Source organism: Sturnus vulgaris, chromosome 8 (genome assembly GCF_052056855.1).
Source record: "Sturnus vulgaris isolate bStuVul1 chromosome 8, bStuVul1.hap1, whole genome shotgun sequence".
Taxonomy (NCBI): domain Eukaryota; kingdom Metazoa; phylum Chordata; class Aves; order Passeriformes; family Sturnidae; genus Sturnus; species Sturnus vulgaris.
In genome coordinates, this window is record NC_142250.1 from 32,361,210 (window position 1) to 32,380,791 (window position 19,582).

The 19,582-nt window shown below is 37.1% G+C and overlaps 1 protein-coding gene across 3 annotated transcripts; it reads right to left on the reverse strand.

Moving 5' to 3' along the window:
• Window positions 1–2,820: 2,820 nt before the first annotated feature.
• Window positions 2,821–19,239, reverse strand: FAM204A (family with sequence similarity 204 member A). Of its 3 annotated transcripts, none has more exons than XM_088169383.1 (8): window positions 19,179–19,239; window positions 18,351–18,649; window positions 17,332–17,422; window positions 16,816–16,849; window positions 16,134–16,233; window positions 14,359–14,448; window positions 3,540–3,646; window positions 2,821–3,189 (listed from the first exon to the last, which is right to left on the reverse strand). In XM_088169383.1, the coding sequence occupies exons 2-8, from the start codon at window positions 18,570–18,572 to the stop codon at window positions 3,138–3,140; spliced, it is 696 nt and encodes a 231-aa protein (XP_088025509.1). In that variant the 5' UTR covers window positions 18,573–18,649; window positions 19,179–19,239; the 3' UTR covers window positions 2,821–3,137. The 3 variants fall into 3 exon arrangements, with proteins under 3 accessions (XP_088025509.1, XP_014728046.1, XP_014728045.1); XM_014872560.2 differs by having other exon boundaries at window positions 16,134–16,236; XM_014872559.2 differs by lacking the exon at window positions 19,179–19,239 and adding an exon at window positions 18,764–18,937 and having other exon boundaries at window positions 16,134–16,236.
• Window positions 19,240–19,582: the final 343 nt, after the last annotated feature.

The following is a 19,582-nucleotide window of genomic DNA, read 5'->3' on the forward strand; positions in this document are numbered from 1 at the left end:
CTTTGGTTAAGGAGCTCAGGAATGCAGTATTAAGAAATACAAGTAATTGTATTAGTATGCTGTTGTCAAACTTCAAACTGGCTGTATTTTATCACAGGAGCTGATAAAAGAATTTCTCATGTAGGCCTTAAAACACAATGGAATTGCAAGAACATGAGACGGGAGCAGAAATGAAGACATGGCACCCGAGTGAGAAGTGTTCAAGGAGCTCCAACACTGCTCAGTGAAACTGTGCAGAGCCACTCCGCTTGACATCATTAGGGGCTGCTGAAAACCCCAAAGCAAACCCCTCACCCTGGCACAGCACCTGAGTGACAAGTCCAGCTCAGAGGCCAGTCTGACAAAGCCTGGCCCACAACAGAATGAGGCTGGAGCAGGCCAGGATGCTCCAGAGACAGCCTTGCTCAAACAATGGAAATTGTGAGAGCACACTCTACTTTCCAGGTAGCTTCTTTACTCCAGAAAGCCACACTTGGGAAACTACACAATTTTTCCTCAAAAAGGAGTTAAGGCTACTCTGGATATCTAAGAGAGTACCATGACTGATGCTGGACGAAATATGAAGTCGTGGTGGAGAAAAAAACTGGGGCAAAACTAGTGTATGCATTTATGTTTTCCAGGACTTCTGAGAGGGAGGAAGCACTTCAGTGAGGCTGCCTTTAAACTGCTGCCCAACTCAAGATAGCATCAAATGAACTTCTAATAAACACTTGGCTTCACAACAGATTTGTATTGATATTTATAAATGAAGTACATTCCTCTAGATTGGTAATTTCAGTCAAACAAGGAGATATTGCAAACTTTTCATCTGCTAAAAGAATTATTATTGCATATCAAATTTAGTTCAGTGTAAGAGGTTATATGTCTAAGCTGATTCAAGTTTTTGGTTAATTAAAACAAGCATTTGGATTGGTTTAACACTGTTAAACAAGAAATGTTAAGTCTCGGAATGCACTTTTACTTGCTTGGCCAAAATTTACATCACAGACCAAAACTACTAAAAAAAAAAAAAAAAGAAAAAAGACATTTAAAAACAGATCAGCAATTTAGGAAGATGATTATTAAAGGTACAGCTCTTCATTTATTTCTTATGTATTTATAGGAACTCTATAAAGCTGTATTAGGCTTTTGTATTTTCCCTGTTAGATATTTTTGAACTAATATTTTAAGCAAACACTTCAGGTGGAAAAAAAGGTTTGAAACGTGGTCATTTTAAAATTCATCACACAAGTGACCCAAGGCAAATATTCTGCATACTTCCTGTTTACAGTTCCATTATTAATGGCCTAACATAAAACTAATTGATTTAGTCTAAAATATTACAGGTAGCTGGGCAATAGCTGTTCTTTGGGGGTTTTGGTTTCTGTTAAAGCATATTTTCAAAAGAAAGAACACTGATCCTTGCAATTATATCAAGATCTTGATTTGACAAATACTGTTACTCTTAAGAGCAATTACTGCAAAGAAGAAAATAGCTTATTTAATAAACGATACTTTAAAAAGTTTAATGGAATGCTGCTGGTGTGTTTGGCATTAATTACCAGCATCATTCTACATTTCAGTATATAACACAGGTCAACTGTATCTAACATCCATCTTCCAGATGCTTAAAGGAAACCCCCAGAAATTATGGACAGAGTGCCTGTGACTTCTGGACAAGAATATTTGGAACAGAGAAAGATCCTGATGTAGGGTCATGGTGTAACCTGTGTGTTTACACATGCAAAAATGCAATTTACCTTTACAGTCACTTCACTAGAGATAGCAGTTGCTTCCTTCCACATAAAAGTTTGCAAGCAACATAGTTTGTAAACTATAGTGTGAAATTTATGATGTTATACTGCAGAAACCTGCTTAGCCCCCAATTTACAATCCTGGCAATTGTATTCAACTCTGTCATCATAACTAATTACAGCTAACTGCAGATTACCATATTGCAAACTCTCATCTGTGTGAAAGAAATATGATGTTCGAAAAAAGAATCAAACATCCTGAGGGCTAATGAACAAAAATGCACTATTCCATCTTGGACTGCAAACCTGAACTCTTCAAATTGCTGCCGTAAAACTTCAAATTGCTATTTGTTGGCAAGTTGTTTTAGCCCCAAGTACTTACACAGTAAATCACCATTACACTAATACCGTACCTTTGGCCTGAAACATATTAATCTTGGTTAACAATAACTGACATTTACATTACCAATTCAATTCAGGCATTGTGGTGACTAAACATATATACAAGAGAGAGAACTTTTCTTCAGGGAGAAAAGTTATTAGTTTTGAATGTGTACTTTTCACTGAGAACAATTCTGAAGAAACATTATCATCAATTCTTGTTATAATCTTATAACATAAACATTCAAATCCTGATTGATCCGTAGAACATTTGACTTGGAGTAAAATCTGCATTTGTATCTTGGGTGCAGTTAACTGTACAACATAACAGTTCAGATATTTTCCAAGATACGTATCTATGTATTTTTATCTGGGACTTTTAAAACCTGTGTTCTTAGGAAGGAAAGAAAACTGGGAATCTGAAACATTCTGAAGAATGTAGCACCAGGATATGACCAATAGTACCATATCCTTCCAGGAAAGGGAGGAAGGACTTTTTTCAGGCATTTTTTTGGCATTTATATTTACTAAGACTATAAATGCCCTTGGTTTAAAAATATAGGTTGACTTTGCTCTTCTTTATTTAGTGTCTTCCCCCAACTTTCAAGCAGAAAAGAAGTACTTACTGCATTAAGTCTGTGTAGCCCCAGAAGCAAACAAACCCCTCTCCTTATACCCACACATTATAATTGCAGTACAGCACAAATCACATTTGGACCAAGGATTTTATTTCAACTTCAGAGAGTTCTCTACCAGACTCCAAATTCATTCTGAAATGCATTATCTTTAGGTTTCATATCTAGGAGGAAAAATGAACACAGTATTGATGTTTAGATAGTATTTTTACTGTATTACTTACAAGAGAGTGCCAAAACAAGATAGTGCAGTTTAAAAGCATTACAATAAATACAAGGCATTTGATGTGTTTTGTTTTGGGATGTTTTATGCTTAGATTTAATAAGCTGCCCACAAAAATTCTTCAAGTAACAACAGGTATTTGACTCCTGAGGAAAATAGTATGGATTACATGTATCCCATGTTGCTTTTTGTTTCCCATCTTTTCTTGGCTTCAAATCTGAAACAGAGCACAAAACCCACATTAGGAATGACGAGTGTATGTGTTTCAAGTATTTCACCATGTTATTCTTAACAACAAATAAAAAAATAAAAACTTACTTTTAATGCTGTAATAAAGACATGAAGACAAATACAGCCATACAACCAACACTTTATTTCTGATAAAGCCTCTGTACTTAAGTCTGATACACTCCTAAAAAAGCCCACCAAAACCCAACAAGGTTAAACTAAACAAATAAGATTAGCACAAGCCTATTTCAACTAAGAAAACATTCTACTGAGATTGTATTGTACACACTTAGTGCCAATGAAACCACAAATGTTTAATTCCATACTCAAATGACTTACCCCCAAGCAAGCTTCTTTTTCTTTTGAGCTTCTTGGGCAGCCTCTGCTTCTTGCTTGGCTTTTACAAAGTTGCGGCAAGCGGCAGCTTTGGCAATTTTCACACCAAGCTAAGACATGAAAAGGAACAAAGGAAAACTGATTAGATGCAAATGGCTCATATGAAATTTAAGCCTCACAAATTACTTGGTCTGATATTGTTTCTAAAAAGTCAATACATAGTAAAATATCTTTCAAATATTAGGCTGATGATGCACTATTTGACCGGACAAACAAGAATGTCTCTTGAGGGAAATACAAAAGTGTAGGATCCTGGGGCAAGCAATCCTTTTCACTAAATCCTTCATTTTCAAAAACAAAAGCAAAGGGCAATAGCTCACTGGATCCTTTTGCTTGTTTGTTTTACATAGACAGACGTATCCAAATACACAGTCTCCACTATTGGGACCAGTCTGTGACCTCAGCTATGTTAACACAATAGAATCAGGTCTTACCAGTGTCAAAAACACCCAAAAAGACACTTTTATACAGGAAGAGCTCCTACCACCACACATTTTTCAGTGGAACCACTAGACATGTTTTAATCAGTCTATCCAAAAATAAATGATGCAGTGTCCTTAGTGTCTATGTCCACTTTACAAGCTTTTAGATTGCAAGGGTATAATACATCAGGTTTCCATGTAGGTGAATACCACTTCAATAAACCTATGGAAACTGTGAGAATTAAGTTCACTTTAGTGAATGTAGAGTATAGGAGGGAAAGACAGGGAAGAGTGAAGTAAAACAGATGGAAGAAGATCCAGTGAACTATGACGAGTTTATTTCCTTTAATCAGCATTCATAACTTGTAGTTACATTTTGTGGTTGCTGCCTTGACTTGACATTATGAGTTATGAAGGAATTCGTTCTCAGAAGTTACTGCTATTCTCCAAGACAAGCATGCAATTCATTTACCCCAGACTGCTACAAACTGATGTGGACAAACAGGTTTTCTTTCAATCCACACCCAAACCTATTGCAATTAGCAAACTGTTTCTGACTGGATATTCTAAATTTCCCCCAAAATGCCATGGGAGTATCAAAGAAAGAGAGATCCAAGGGGAAGAATACTCTTTAGCACCTTGGCTGAAGTTCCACTATTAATGGTAATATACTGAATAACCTGCAGCATCTAGGCAGACAAATATTTACTCTGAGAAATGCTTTACCCAGGTGAGAGAGAACTCAAGAAAACATCTGCAGATGTAGATGCACTGACGTATTTTCCACAACTATCCCATCCAACACACAATAGGTAGGTGATCATTTTGTCAACAAAGCAAAAAAAAACCAAACCCCAAACCAGTGTCACTACAAGCTCTTTTGCCTGATGGTCCTCTCAGGGTTCAAGAATGAAGAAAGCAGCCTTTCTGCAGCAGCCTTTAAGGGAAGGCAGCAAGCACAACATCAGCATGCGCTTTGTTTGAGGCTCTAAATGCTGGTATCACAAGCAGCCGGGAGCTGAGCATAACAGTTTAAAAGGAAAATAGATATTTTCATAAACAGAATATTTAAAAAGGAAAAAAAAAAAAAACACTGAACAAGTCTCTCATTCACTATTTGCACGTGTTGTAAGGTCACAAATAGGTACCTTTGGAATCATCTTCATGCAGAAAATACTGTGACCAGCTACTTCAAAACTTTTCTATTATCAATGTACTTTTCCCCTGAGCATCAACGTTTTTTATTAACAGTAATTCAATGCCGACATCTGAACTGCAAAATTTCAGGTCAAAGACTAAAACATAACATTCTTTTATTTGCATTGTCACTTAATATTTAAGGGCAGCTATTAACCTTAATATAATTGAAGTATAAAAATGCTTAAGAAAACTCACCTAAAATATTCAAAAAATATTTACTTTTAAATTGAAACAGGAGTAATAATTAGTTTAAACAATAGAGCAATCTGATGGCTGAAGTCAGTCAGCAGAACCATGCCTTTATTAGAGGTATTTTACCTCCTACCACACTTGAAAATTAACCTTTACTGTGTGATGAATAACAGAATCTCCTTAAAATATATTTTAGTGGCCTATTGAGCATTTACACAAATATACACAAGCAAGCTCTAAACAAGTGCTGCAGAAAAATATTTTTATCTGCATTTTTGGGAAGACATAATGAGTTCTTCCATCTTTGAAAAGAACAGAAAAAAATGGGTAAGATCCTCTGCAGTGTATGTGGAAGCAAAGGCAGAAACATTTTGCAGCACTCTTATAATTTCTAGGCTACACAGAATCAAATTTTCAAGACATGAAAACAAATGTTGCATATAAACACACACGAACATTTTAGTCAGATTAAATGTCTTCTGCTCCCATCCAAACCCAGACACACATCTTCACTCCCTGCTCCCCCCCAGAAGAAATCCATAAAAGCTTGGTCAATGGATTTTACATTAAAAAAAAAAAAAAACAAAAAAAAAAAACCACTAGCATTTCAGGTCATCAGATAACTCAATAAAATACAATCTTAAAAGAAGTAAGAAAGCATGAATAAAAATATATACAACAATTTCTTGTGTAGTCAAAGTATCAGCATTTTCCATATAGAACATCCAATATTTTGCTGCATTTTAATTAAGGTGTCTAAACATTATCACAAAGAACTGCAAATTGGTCAGAGCACGCAGTAAGGAAAATTAAGCTCTAAAGGCTTTTTATCACCATATTTCAGGAACCAAGGGTGTAAAATGTTCTAATTTGGGATATATTAAAAGCCATAAAAGGTCTTTCAAAAAGATTAATGGTACTTTGCTTGGATTTAAGATAAGGGCTTTAGCTGGTTGGAAAAGCAGGGCCCTGGCTAGACCCTTGAGGCATTCATCTTTACAGCCACTTGGAAGATTTGTAAAAGCGTCTGCATAACCTCAAGCAAACGCACTGCGACATTTTTTTTTAAATTCCTTTCAATTTTCCAGGTTTAAAGTGTGTAAATCATACTGGGTAGTAAAGCTGATATAATGGTTCATCCTTGTAACATTATATATATATGTGCATTTTGAGACAAACTTAAAAAACAACTTAGTTTTGACAGGGCAAAGCCTTTCCATTTTGAAGTTGACCAATAATCATGTCAAATATCTTACTCTAGATGTTTAATGCAGCATAAATGAAAATTTCCTACTCATCTGAAATTGTTACCTTGTAACAAGTATCTGAAGCTTTGCTTCTTTTTGAACACTTTCAAGGCATTTATTTAAAAATACCAATTATCATACTTAAACTTTTTATGGAATAACAGGTCTCTATGAAAAATATTTATGCCATTCTCTTTTGTTCTTTAATTAAATGAAAACAGATGTTTTCTGAAGTAAAGCGGAACCATTACTGGAGTACTTAAAGTGTTAAGGTCTTTAATTTTTATATCAGTTTGGTCTACAATTCCTGATTGTCTTTACTCAAGCTCAACATTAATGTCAAGCAAGTTACCTAGGAGACGAAAGAGATCAAAGAGACAAAAAACCCTCAAATGTCTGATTAATCAAGCCTGCAAACAGCTTATTTCTTTTAGCCTGCATGCAAGTATGAAAATGAGATTCTGGGAGCCGTACATTGTGCAGATTTGTTCATTCTTATCAGAACAAAGCCAGCGGCAGCTTATTTCATGGATCATTGGCACTGTCATCAGTGCTACACAGAACGGGTGACAGCTCCTCATTTTGAGGCTTGAACAAAATTAGCAAAAAGTCGGCACAAATTAGCCTCTCATCTTTTTAGTAATATGACATTATTCATTTACTTTTTATCCAATTTTTAATTTTTTCCTTGTCAGCTATCCCTTTCTAGTGTTTCTTGCACAGCATCATAAAACACTTTTAAAACAAGCAAAGAAATGGCTGAAGTTGAAATAGAATGTAAAGTTCAGGCAGAAGAGTAAACATTTTTATTAAGTTGCAACAGAATGTACTGTAAGTTCCAGAAAACTTCCTTGCAAATCAAGACATCTAACATTAAATACCACAAAGCAAAGACTTGTCTTTAAGATAGGACCAGAAAATGCAAATGCTGAATGATACAACCACTGACACAATGGATTCAAGAACTGCTCTAGAAATATTGAGGTATGAAATACAAAATATTAAACCTACAAAAGCTCCAACAAAACAGCTATAATCAAACAGGTCCTGAAATATCCTATGATCATAGCAGAGAAACCAAACAGCCTTTTAATACAGTGTTACAGTTTCTCATCAAATATGAATCTAGTTATTTCAGGCTTGCCTCTAGCAATGATTTTCTCCTTTTATGTTATGGAATGTTATCCATTGCTGACGTATATAAAATATATAAAGCAAACAAGAATACCGAGTGGATTTTGCAGTGAAAATTGTCCCCTTTCAATGATGTGCTCAACTTCCCCTGTAAAATACTTTGTAATACCTTTGTTATATTTTTATGCTGTGCATTACAACATCAAATTATATTTGGATGACACAGTAATGGAGCAAGGACAGAAAACTGTTTTAATATTAAGCTCTTTGCTAGACTTAAACATTTAAATGCAAGTAACTTCCTCCATTCACTAGAAAATACAGCATTAAAAAATTAACCATAAGCTGTTAGATGCTTTACAGAGCCCCCTTATAACAAAGGCAGTTTTAAAAAAAGAACTGTAGTACTGTTTTCAGCAATTTCTTTATCTCTGTTCTTCTAAGTAAGAAAGCTTATTAACAAGCTTTGAACTTAAAATCACATTTACAATAATGTGCCATCAACAGTTTTATAAGCTAATTAGAAAAAAAGATTAATTAATGACTGGCTGCTAATAAAATGGCAATCATGAAGAAAGAAACCAAGGGTGCTAAGCTTCAACTACCACCAATTAAGAGCTAATTACAAACAAATTATATATGTGTTTTGCTGTGGGCTTTAATTTACTAAAATGGTTTTAATTAAAAGAGAAAACATGCTGATTAATTGAACTGCAGAAAAAATCTACAGTATAAACTGTGCTTTGTCTGTCTCTTTAATTAGACTTGTAACATCTGAAATCTTTTTTTAAGGTTTGTTAAGGAAAAGATATACATAATTAAGGGAGCATAAGAATGTAATTCTAGGTGATAACCCTGCCATGTTCCAAAGGTTAAAAGAAAACCACCTCAATGAAGAGGGATACTTGGAAGCACCTTCACTAAGGTAAGAAAGGAAATCCTTCACAGATTAAAAAAAAAAAAAAACTCTTTTTTTTTTTTTTTTTCATTTTTTGGGGGGGAGGAGGAAGTTCTTCCACAAAAAGAGCTCCAAGTTAATTCGTGCTTGGTTAACACTGTGAGAAATTTGGAACATTCCACAGAACTTAGAAATTTTATTTTACCAACAGAATAGCATCAAGTACTGACTCCCGTCCATCTCTGACAGTAATGTCATCACAATCAAACATTTCCTACCCAGATTCTCACATGGAAACCAGTTGGTTATAACCAACAAACTGCCTTGTGCACTTCCCTTTCTCATTTATATGACCAGAGGTTACTTGCAGACAGGAGATACTAATTTGATCATAAGAAAATGGTCAAAACAGATGCATCAAACCACAGCAGAACTGATCTTGCTGTAACATGAGGATGATATTCCAGTGAATTGCCAATTAATTTCATCAATTACAATGTAGATCTTTCATTTGAGTTTGATTAAATACCAGTATCCCTATAAAATGCAGCTTTTTAAGTCTTTTCCCAAAATGTCAGAAGCCACTAAGCCAAGTGCTTAGGAAGTGCTGTCAAAAAGTCTGTGCTATTTAGAGACTGACAAGTGCTACAGCAATTTAGCACACTACATTATAAAATATTTTAGAAGTTACTTTTGACAGGTAAGGCTAATATGGTCAAGATCATTTAATCGTGTTCAAGTTACAGTCCTCAGGCTAATGTGCTCATAGACAATGTGGCACCTACCTGCCAGGCAGCTCACACAAAAAACACCAACAAGTGCAAAGTCTGGGCTTTAGTCTGATTAGTTCTCACAATATTAGAGCCATAAGAAAACTGTATTCTACCTTTTGAGACACCAAACCATTATTCGAGCACAAAAGCACTATAAAAAAAACCCCTCTTTCTCTAGGGGGGAAAAAAGCTTGGAAAATATATTGAAGGAGTGGTGGTGGGGAAACTTTTAAGATTTTTTTGGTTCACTTATGAAAATAATTTTTACAAGTATCACTCTACATTGAAACTGATTTATAGCAGAGTGAAATTACCAAATATCTGCACATACCATCCTTACTCAAAGGGATAAACACATCCAGCTATGCACAGGCACAGTGCTCTAATTTATCAACATTTATTCTTTTAGAAAATCTAGGTAGAGTCCCACTAACACAGTAGGAACAATTTAATTACATCTCAAGATAGAATCCCAGAAAGATTTTTACAAAGCATTAAAAAGTTGACATAATTCCAAGTGTCTGTTCCCAGCTCCATATCCCAAGTACATGCCACTATTAGATCTCAGCTATCCTACCCTAAGGCATCACCAAAAAATCATGTCATTTCAGCCCAGATACGTGTTCACATAAACTTTATTCTCTTAATAACCTTCATTCTAAAAGGCTCAGATTTTTTTAGGTAGCTCCTACAGTAACATTTCTATTGGCATCTCTCAAGTTAAGTAAGTCATCCTTAAATGCAATGTTCAAACAATAGCTTTAGGTATGCCAGCCTACATCTGAAAAGCACACCTATAAAATGTGAAGGAGTCTGCCAATGCTGGAAGCCCTGGAATGTGATAACAAAGACAGCAACTGGATTACAATAATAAACACTAACTGTGCACATTGTACCATGCACACTGCAATTAACTGAATTGCTCAGTTATTTAATACTAACAGTACTGTAGGTCAGGTATTAAAGAAATAATTCAGTAGTCTGTGCTTGAAGATCTACAGTGAATTAAGGAGTATGACCCACCTGCATTATGCTGCTGCTCAACATATTTATCAAAGCAGTGTTGATCTTGGATACTGGAATTGCATCACAGCACTGAGGTGCTCCAGCCAGAAGCTGAAGGAGCAGAGCTACTGAAGGCCTAATTTATTCTCTACAACGTAATGCAGAGATGCCCATGTATTTTTTCAGGAAAAACTTCTATCATGTATAAAATAAAGAAATCAAGAACTTCAGGATCACCAAACCTCTCAGGGAAGCAGAATACCCCACAAGGGAACAAGCTGTGGGGATGGCCACAGGTATAGATCTGGTACTCTTATGACTGACTACAGGAAACAAGGGGTAATACTTGGTAGTGAGGTTTGCCCAGAGATTAGACAAAATATTCAGCAGTGATTTATATATACAGTTCATCTTTATAACAGAAATGCCAACAAAAAAGGGGGAACACACCAGCCAGACTCAAAAGCTACATATGAATCCACCCATGCAGTCACCAGTAAATACAGCCTCATGCAGGAAGCATCCAAGTTCTAATTCTCACTCCAAAACCTTGAATGCTCCTGGATTGAGAAGCTTTGTTTTAAAATCAGCATTTATGTGTATTTGTCAAAGCAAAGAAAATAACAAGTAATATATTGCCCAAAGCCTCATTTAATGCAGTGCAGTAGCACTCTCCTTAAAAAGCCTGCAACAAGTACCACTTGGAAACCTGAAGACCCAAAACCTTAAAGCAGTATCATTTAGGTTTTCAGAATGTAAAATTCCATGATGCACTGACAGCTGCTAGATTATGCATATTGCCTAAGTCATCACTGATTTTAAATGAATCTGATTTTGAAAAACCTTTTCTCACTGTGTCACAACGATAGGGTATTGACAGCATCATTTTGACATTCCTTTGCTTTTTAGGACATGTTTTTACTGTCTATACTCATCATCTGTTTATTTTTGGCTTCATTTTTCTAAATACTGAAGCTGCCCTATCAGTTTCACAGGCTTATAAATGTTATACATCAAAAATTAGTTTCACTTATTAAGGCAGGAAACGGCTTTAAGAACTCTGGGATCTGTGCCTCAAAGCAAAAGCTTTATCAGCAGGTTCCAGTCACTGCTTCTTGCAAAAGAAAATGGTGCCGATTAAAACCCCATACACCTGATTTCAAAAAGAACACCTACCCACTGAACATTCCTCACATGGCTGCAAGGGGGGCTGCACCCCAAACACCACACAGCTGTTTCTCACACACTCTCTGTCCCCAGCCCTCTAACACCGCTCAAGAAAAATGAAAACTATACATAAAGAGATGAAGTTGAGATAAAAGAACAATAATTCATCCACTTATTACTCCAGACTTCAGAAGTGGTGTACTTCAATACAGCCACAGTACACAGTTCCATGCCTGACTTGCTCACAGAACTGTGTTGCATTTGGAAGTTAGAGGGGTACAAACAGCCACATAATTTAAAAATTAACTCATTTCTTAGAGGCATTGTATTTTAAAATGGGTATTTCTGGAAATTGCTAAGAAAAGAATAGTAGCAATTGAATCAATACTATACATCATGAAAGCAATATTTTATTAACTGTACTTGCATGCAATGATTGTTCAATCAACCTCTTCCATAATCAAATTCTCTTTTTATAGCTCTTCACTGAAACAGTCACTGTTAGAACAATTTCCTTAGAAAAAAGTATTTTAAAAGATCCATTAAAAAAGCTTCTGAAAATCACAAAGAAAAATGAACCTTGCAATGAGCAGTGGTGCACATCTTTACAAGAGCAGAGAACCCCAGTGAATTCACATGGATTCTGCCTCGACAGAACTCCTCATGAGAGATCAAGCCAGTCATTTGAGTTTTCCTTCTTTCAACATACTATTTGTTCAGATAAACCCACTTAACCAAAACCAAGTCAAGGCTGTGAATACTAATAATGTTTCAAGCATTTTGTTTTCAGAATTACAACATGCTAATATTTGAAAGTCAACAATTTGGAGCTAATGTTCCACAAATAATAATACACTGCTGTAGCACCTGGGATACGCTAGATGTTGTATAATCCCATGGCCACCAAAATCAGATAACAGTTTATCATAAATATTACAAAACCTTAAAACTTCTTACATTAATTTGTTTTTATAGTCAAACAATTTGCACTAGAACCTCAGTATGTTTTATTGATTATAATACTCCAACCACTTTAGAGGAGATGGGATAATGACATTTGTGAAGGAGAACAGCAAGTGTTTTTCATGTTGTACACATGAAAGGTAATAAAACAGTCAGAAGCTGGTCAGACTCAAAGGGAACATCAGGACACATTCCTACCACTGTCAATAGCTGTTATCTTTGCAGACTGAAGTTTTGTGATCCCTGGTGACAAGGCAGATAAGAGTCTAGTCATTAGAAACTGCCCTGAGTGACTAAATGGAGGAGTTTAATGATTTTGTAAGAACACTCACTGAGGAACAGTTACTTTTACCTAACCTCAGAGAACCTTAAGAACTGAATTCCCACTTCAAACACCATCTGTTTTTAAAGCCATCACAATATAGTAATATACTGCATTAAACAGATTTAAATCTGTAATTTGACATTAAAGCTTAGTTTAAAACACTGTATTTAAGAAACATTTAAAATATTTGTATGAGAATGAGAAGCAGCTAAAATTTGTCTTTGCTTTCCAAATCCTTTTCTAATACCTTTGAATTTTTCAAGCATATACAGTGAACAGAAAATTCCCATTACCTCTGTGAAGATGGAAGAATATGCAAGATAAAGGAATGAAAGCAAAAATTATATAATTATTTTTTAGTATAAATCCAGAAGATTTATAGTTGAAATCATACTACTCAGATGACTTCAAAAAGATCGCTTCTCCACTCACTGAAATAAAACTTTTTTTTTAACCTGGCTTCAAAACTATTCAACTATCTTTTTATCCAAAATTTTTCCTCTGCATTTTCTCCCCATGCACTACTAGCAGTGGGGATAACAGCCTTTGTGGACTTTAGCTATTTTTATTTCAGCTGCCACCACCTACCCTATGTACACAAATTGAACAATTTCTTAAATTAAGTTACCAGAGCTATCTGATAGATTCCTCACCAGTTTTAAGAATTGATTAAGCAGTACATACAGGTTTCAAAGCACCCATTTTTGTGGCAAAGAGCACAGCTTTCATGAAATTACTCAGCTACACCAACTAACAAGACAACATCTTGAAAAAAATTGTTTTACTATGGACTTGTGTTTAGGTATGTATTTATACAACAAACAATTATGACAAAGAGAAAAAAATATCCAACACAATTCTAAGGCTACAGCAGGAGTACAGAGACACAACCATCTACTCCCATTCTCCTTAAGAGTTCTTCCAGCCATCAACTCCTGATCACATGAATACACAGGAAAACAAGTATTGGCACCCAACCTGGGGTTCATATGTCCTTATTTGCTCTAGGCTTGCTCAATCTCTACCTGTCTTCAGGCTTCCCAAGCTGGTGGGTGAGGTAATGCAAAAAGATTTATGAGGCACAGGAAACTGAGAGGAAGGGAACATCCTACTCCTGTCCTCTTGGCTTGCAACATTGAGAAAAATCAAAAGCTCAACAGAAATGACAGATACCAACTCCTCTGAGCTGTGGAGTGAACAGCAAGGCTCTAAAGCAAGGTTACTTGGGACAGTTCATAGCTGTATTTTCAGTTCTTAAACACAGCTACAGCAGTCCAAGCATAGCTAGATCAGCACCAAAGTCCTTCAGGCACTGACAGCAATCTGCTCAGGAATTGGGAAAGATACTGCAAACAATCTTCAATGCTGTTTTACTCATGACACTTTTAGTCCAGATGTGCAAAACTAAATTCAGTTTTTGGTAACAGCCCACTTACCTCACGAATGGCTAATCTGTCACTCAGCTCTTCAGCCTTGGCAATGTCACCTTCAGCCACACACTTCTCTATGCTCAGTTCAAGGCCCGACTAGGGAAAAAAAAAAAAAAGGCAAATGCCTTTAGAACACAAATAACATATTTAAAGGGAGTACCTCCTTTCTAAAAATATTTCTTTCATAAAATTTTTTAAGACACTGCATAAACCTGCAATTTCTGTGTACCACAAATCACTCTGTCTGCGTATTGTAATGGACAGTATAATTAAGAATTCACTGAGAGGCTGTCTGAGCACAAATCATTGCATTAGTTCCACCTTATGTGCAGGATAATACTATAGGTTAAAAAAATTACACGGGCTAGTTTATGCCTGTCACAATAAAATTTCATCTGAAGATCTGGCTTATCTCTTCCATCCCTGGAGCTTTCTAAACAAAATGTGAAATATATGTGTCAGGTAACATGAAGAATGGCAATTACCACTGTATCGTTAGAGTTCTAAGATCTTATCTTTGCCCAAAAAACAGAGTTCTGGCACAAAGCCACTCCACTGCGCTAATAAATTAAAAATTCTAACAGCCCAATGGAAAACAATGAAAAAGCTTCAGGATTTAAAGACTGTTTTCTTATTTTCAGAGGTAAACGTAACTTGCTTAATGGCAACACTTACAAATAACATGATGATAAAAAGTAACTATTTCCTGGAAATTATAGGTATAAACTTTTGATGGAATACAGAAGGGTAGCATTGACTTCAGAATTTCACAAAAAACTTCACTCTCATAACAAAAGACAATTTACAGCCTCACTGGTTTTAAATATCAGTGAAGCTAAAGAAAACACATTTGACAATTCCATAACATACACTTTTCTAAGAGATAAAAGTGAAAAAGCTAATGAAATTCTTGAGAAACAGTGATCTGCAAACACTGCACTTGAATTATTTCAGGTGGTAAACGGAAAAAAAAAATGCAAAATTGGATGCTGCAGTGATTGCAAATTGTTAAGATGCCTTTTCTGAAAATAACGAGATGCATCTTCCTGAAATTACAATGAAACCATCTGCATTTGAACACCTTGGGCATCATTCCAGATATCCTGAGCACTTTAAAGACAACTAAATAGCCACCAAAATTAAAAAGCAAACAAATCTTCATGACCTGCATGTAGAAACTTACTTTAAGAAAATGAAAAATACAAAAATTATCATAAAGGAAGCTAACTGAATATTTGATGTAACAGAACTTACAGAGAACTTTATAAGAAATACCGTAGAAACAACAATGCTACCAGAAACTCACAGTATAGTGAGATTCTTAACTTAGCCATCATGTGTGACAACTATTTCAGATATAACTAGTTACACAGCAATATTTCTGAACAGAATGTGTTATGAATCCAGTCAAAATGTATGCTAGGTTTGCCCCTTTAATACTTGTAGCCACTGGTGTCAACTGAAGGATTTATGTGACACACTTTAAAGTTAAAACACCATGAAGCAAAACAAAAGGCCAAGTCAAACAATGCATATGAAGTATTCTGTCTCTCACAAAAGGAGAAAACAAAACCAGACAGGAAACAAGCCTGGATACTGTCTTAAAAGAAAGCACAGCAACCATTCAAGGACATTTATTTTAAAAGTTCACAAAATCGTCCTTCCTCAGAGTTACTGCATCCTTTACTCTCAAACAGCCTCAGTTTCATTCCTATCTCAGTTAAGGACAAGTTTTTTTATTGCCAAATAGAAGCTGACACTGCCTTTGTAATGACAGTCACCTTTTGTGGAGCCCTGCTGCACACAGGTGATTCAAATCTATCATTGATTCCAAAGTATTGTGTAAGTTCTTTCCATTTGTCTTCATTTTCCAACTGCTGACTACTAAAAACAAACAAACAAACAAGTCATTACTACAACCACTTCCCTTTCCACACTTGTAATATTCTTTTCAAAGCTAAAATAAACTGCTCCATTTGGCAGACATGGTCTTTTCACCCATTCAGTTTTTAAATGAAGTGAAATTAATTATTCCTTTCCCTTTTTAAGTGTAATTTCACAATCTTGAAAGCAAACTGATAGATTGCCAGGTCCTAAATTTCATTTAGGTTGAAAATGTTGTTTAAGATTGAGTCTAACCATAAACCTAACACTGCCAATGACAAAATAAAAGGGAAGGAACAGGCTGAACAGGAGCTTGTATGAAGGAACTAGGAAGAACATTAAGTCTATTAAAAATTACATTAAATAACACATTCGTGTTGATTTCTAAAATGAAGCAATAACACTCCATCAAGCAATCACTGGTACAAATTCAGCCTGCCCAACAGAGACACTGAACAAATTTAAAAGATATTTTACAGAGTGCTCAAAGCTAGGCTTTGGCTATGAACGTGGTCAAGCTTATTACAAGTTTTTCCTGCTACTAACAGACCTCAGGTAATCCCATTGACCTGGTTATACCTCTTAGCCACTTCATCGGTCTTTCTCTGTTTTGCTAAGGGGAAAAAAAAGAAAGAAAAATCCAACATTACACAGTGATACCCCACAGCATCCAATAAAGTTAACAGAGCTCCAATTGGTCACATTTCCTTTGAAAAATCAACACACTGGGATTTTTACCCAATGATCATGTGGATTTAAAGAAACTCCTGCAACATCTGTGAAGTTTTAACCAGAATGTGCAAAACTAAGTTTTATACACTTAGCCATTATAAACCAGTATTAACTTAGTAAGTTCTGCCTTCTTTTCAAGAACAGGCCAAATATATTGCATTCTATGTAGCAATCTACAACCTTGCAAGTGATGCATATAAGTAGAAAAATAAAATCCTGGATAACAGCTAGAATACAACTCTTCTTAAAAAAAAAAAAATCACATGGAAAAAAAACCTCAAAAACCACCAACCCCACAAAACAGCATGTATTGATACTAATTCAATTTGAAAAAAATAAATTCTGTTAATCATAAAAAAACACCTTTTCGGCGGCGCTTTCTTTTTCGGCATCTGTTTTCCTCTTTTACTTGCATTTTCATTTCACGGTGTTTCTTCTGAAGCTCCACAAATTTCTACAAGATTATGAAAAAGCAAGTCAGTATTTTTAATTTCCCTCATTTTTAAGAAATTACATAGAGAAATGTTTAATTATCCACGGTGCCTTGTGTTATCTATTACATCTCAATTTATAAATTGACACCATGCGACTCTGATGATGTTAAACTGGAATTGGTGCTAATATTTCATCACCTCTCTCTGACTTTCTGCCCTCCCTACATCCCAGGACTGTTCAGATCTGACAGTTCTCTCACGGGATGTGACCCAGAACACACTTTTGCTTGTTGTATACTCCTGAGCTATACCATGTATTTTTATTGCCTAGCTGGTAGCTCACAATCCACAAATTAGTGACAGCATCGTCCTTGCACAGCAGGCTACCTACAAGGATTGAAGATGAAAGAAGGCAAGAATTTTTTGCCAATTCTTAGTTTGAATCCAAAGCCTGAAACACATTTTTAAGAGGTTCCCCCCCTCCCCAGTCTTTACATACAACTGCAAAATCAGGAGGTTATAAAGTCTTGAGTCTGAATGCTTGCATTTAACCCTGACAGCAAGCAGCAGGGCACACCTCCCCTTCCCAGGTATGCAGCACCCCCACAGAGGCTGAAACACTGAGCTGTAACTCCTTACCAACACAGAAAGCACCTACCAAGCAGCTCAGAGAACATAAACCACTGAAAACACAAGTTTTATGCAACTGCATAGTTACGACAATTCCTTGCTGTGCTTTCAATCACCACCACACTGCCACCTAATCACTTCCTTCCTAAATTTCTGTTTACCTTGCTTTAAATAATCCAAGGTTTGTATACTCAGATCATATTTTATCTAATTTCAGATTTGTATATTGACTATTCAACCCCGAATTATTTTAATCTAAAAATCAGCCATTTGAGTACACTGCATTATGCTCATTTGGAGACCTGCAATGATACATACATTCCAGATATTTACAGAAACTCCAGGAGGGCACGTTTGAGTTTCACTTTCTTCATCTGTCACTGGTACAACAGGTTCACTGCTGGCATTACTTTCCTGTCCAGTCCCCTGAAGTCTTTCAGTATCTTCCTTTGAACAGGAATCAGGTGATTCTTCTCCATCATCAGAACTTAGATCAACATCACTCTCATTCAGTCCTGGAGGCAACAGCCCACTCCACATCTTCCAGTTTAAATAAGTCCAAACTGTTTCAAGTCACTGCAAAGACACCAGGTTACCCATCCCAACACACAAACAACCTGCAGAAGAGAGAAACAAAACAGCAAAACACGTCATCAGAAATATTTCAGCTTATCTTATGTAACTATCACTACATGTTTTAGACAAGCATTTATAAAGGTCCTAACACTTACTGTTTCGGAAAAAAGACAACTTGAGTACAGAGTACTGACACTACTGGCTCTTTTTTACCCCACTCCGTGTCCTTTAAAGTTGCGTCTTCAAGCGCTTGCTTACACCTTTCAGTTTAGGGCGACACTGCAGCAAATGCCTCCCGTGCCTCCCCAGGGGCAACTTCCTGGGACAGCACAGCCACCTCCCTTCGCCGGGCCGCGACAGGGAGGAGCCCGTCCGGGGAGGCGGCAGGCCGGGGAAGCTCCGGAGGCAACGACGCAAACAGAAAAGCGGCTCAGTGCCGGCCTGAGGGAAGGCAGCCGGCCCTCGCCGTCCCGCCAGCCCCCGCACCGCCGGCGGCGCTGCCGGAGCCCCCGCGGAGCCCCCTCAGTGCCCGCTCCCGGCCCCGCGCCCGGCGCCCCCGGCCGTGTTTACCTGGCCGCCATCTTGGCACCGCCGGAACACCCCGCGCGCGGATTGGGCGGGCGGCGCAGCCAATCAGCGGGCGCGTCGGTCGCCATGGCAGCGGGGCGGGGCGGCCCCGGGCACGGCCGGGGTGTCCCGGGGCGGGGCGGCCATGGCGGCCATGGCTGGCGGTGCTGTGGGGGGAGCGGGGCAGGAGGGACAATGTGTGCTGGCGAGGAGTTGTCCGAGTCTCTGAATCATTTAGGTTGAAAAAGGACGCCGAGGTCACCGAATCGAACTTAAGACCCAACGCCAATGCGTTAACCAGACCGGGTGCTATACGCAGTCCTTCCTTGAGCACCTCCAGGGCCGGCGACTCCACCACCTCCCTGGGCAGCCCATTCCAATGTTTAGTCACCATTTCAGTGAAAGGG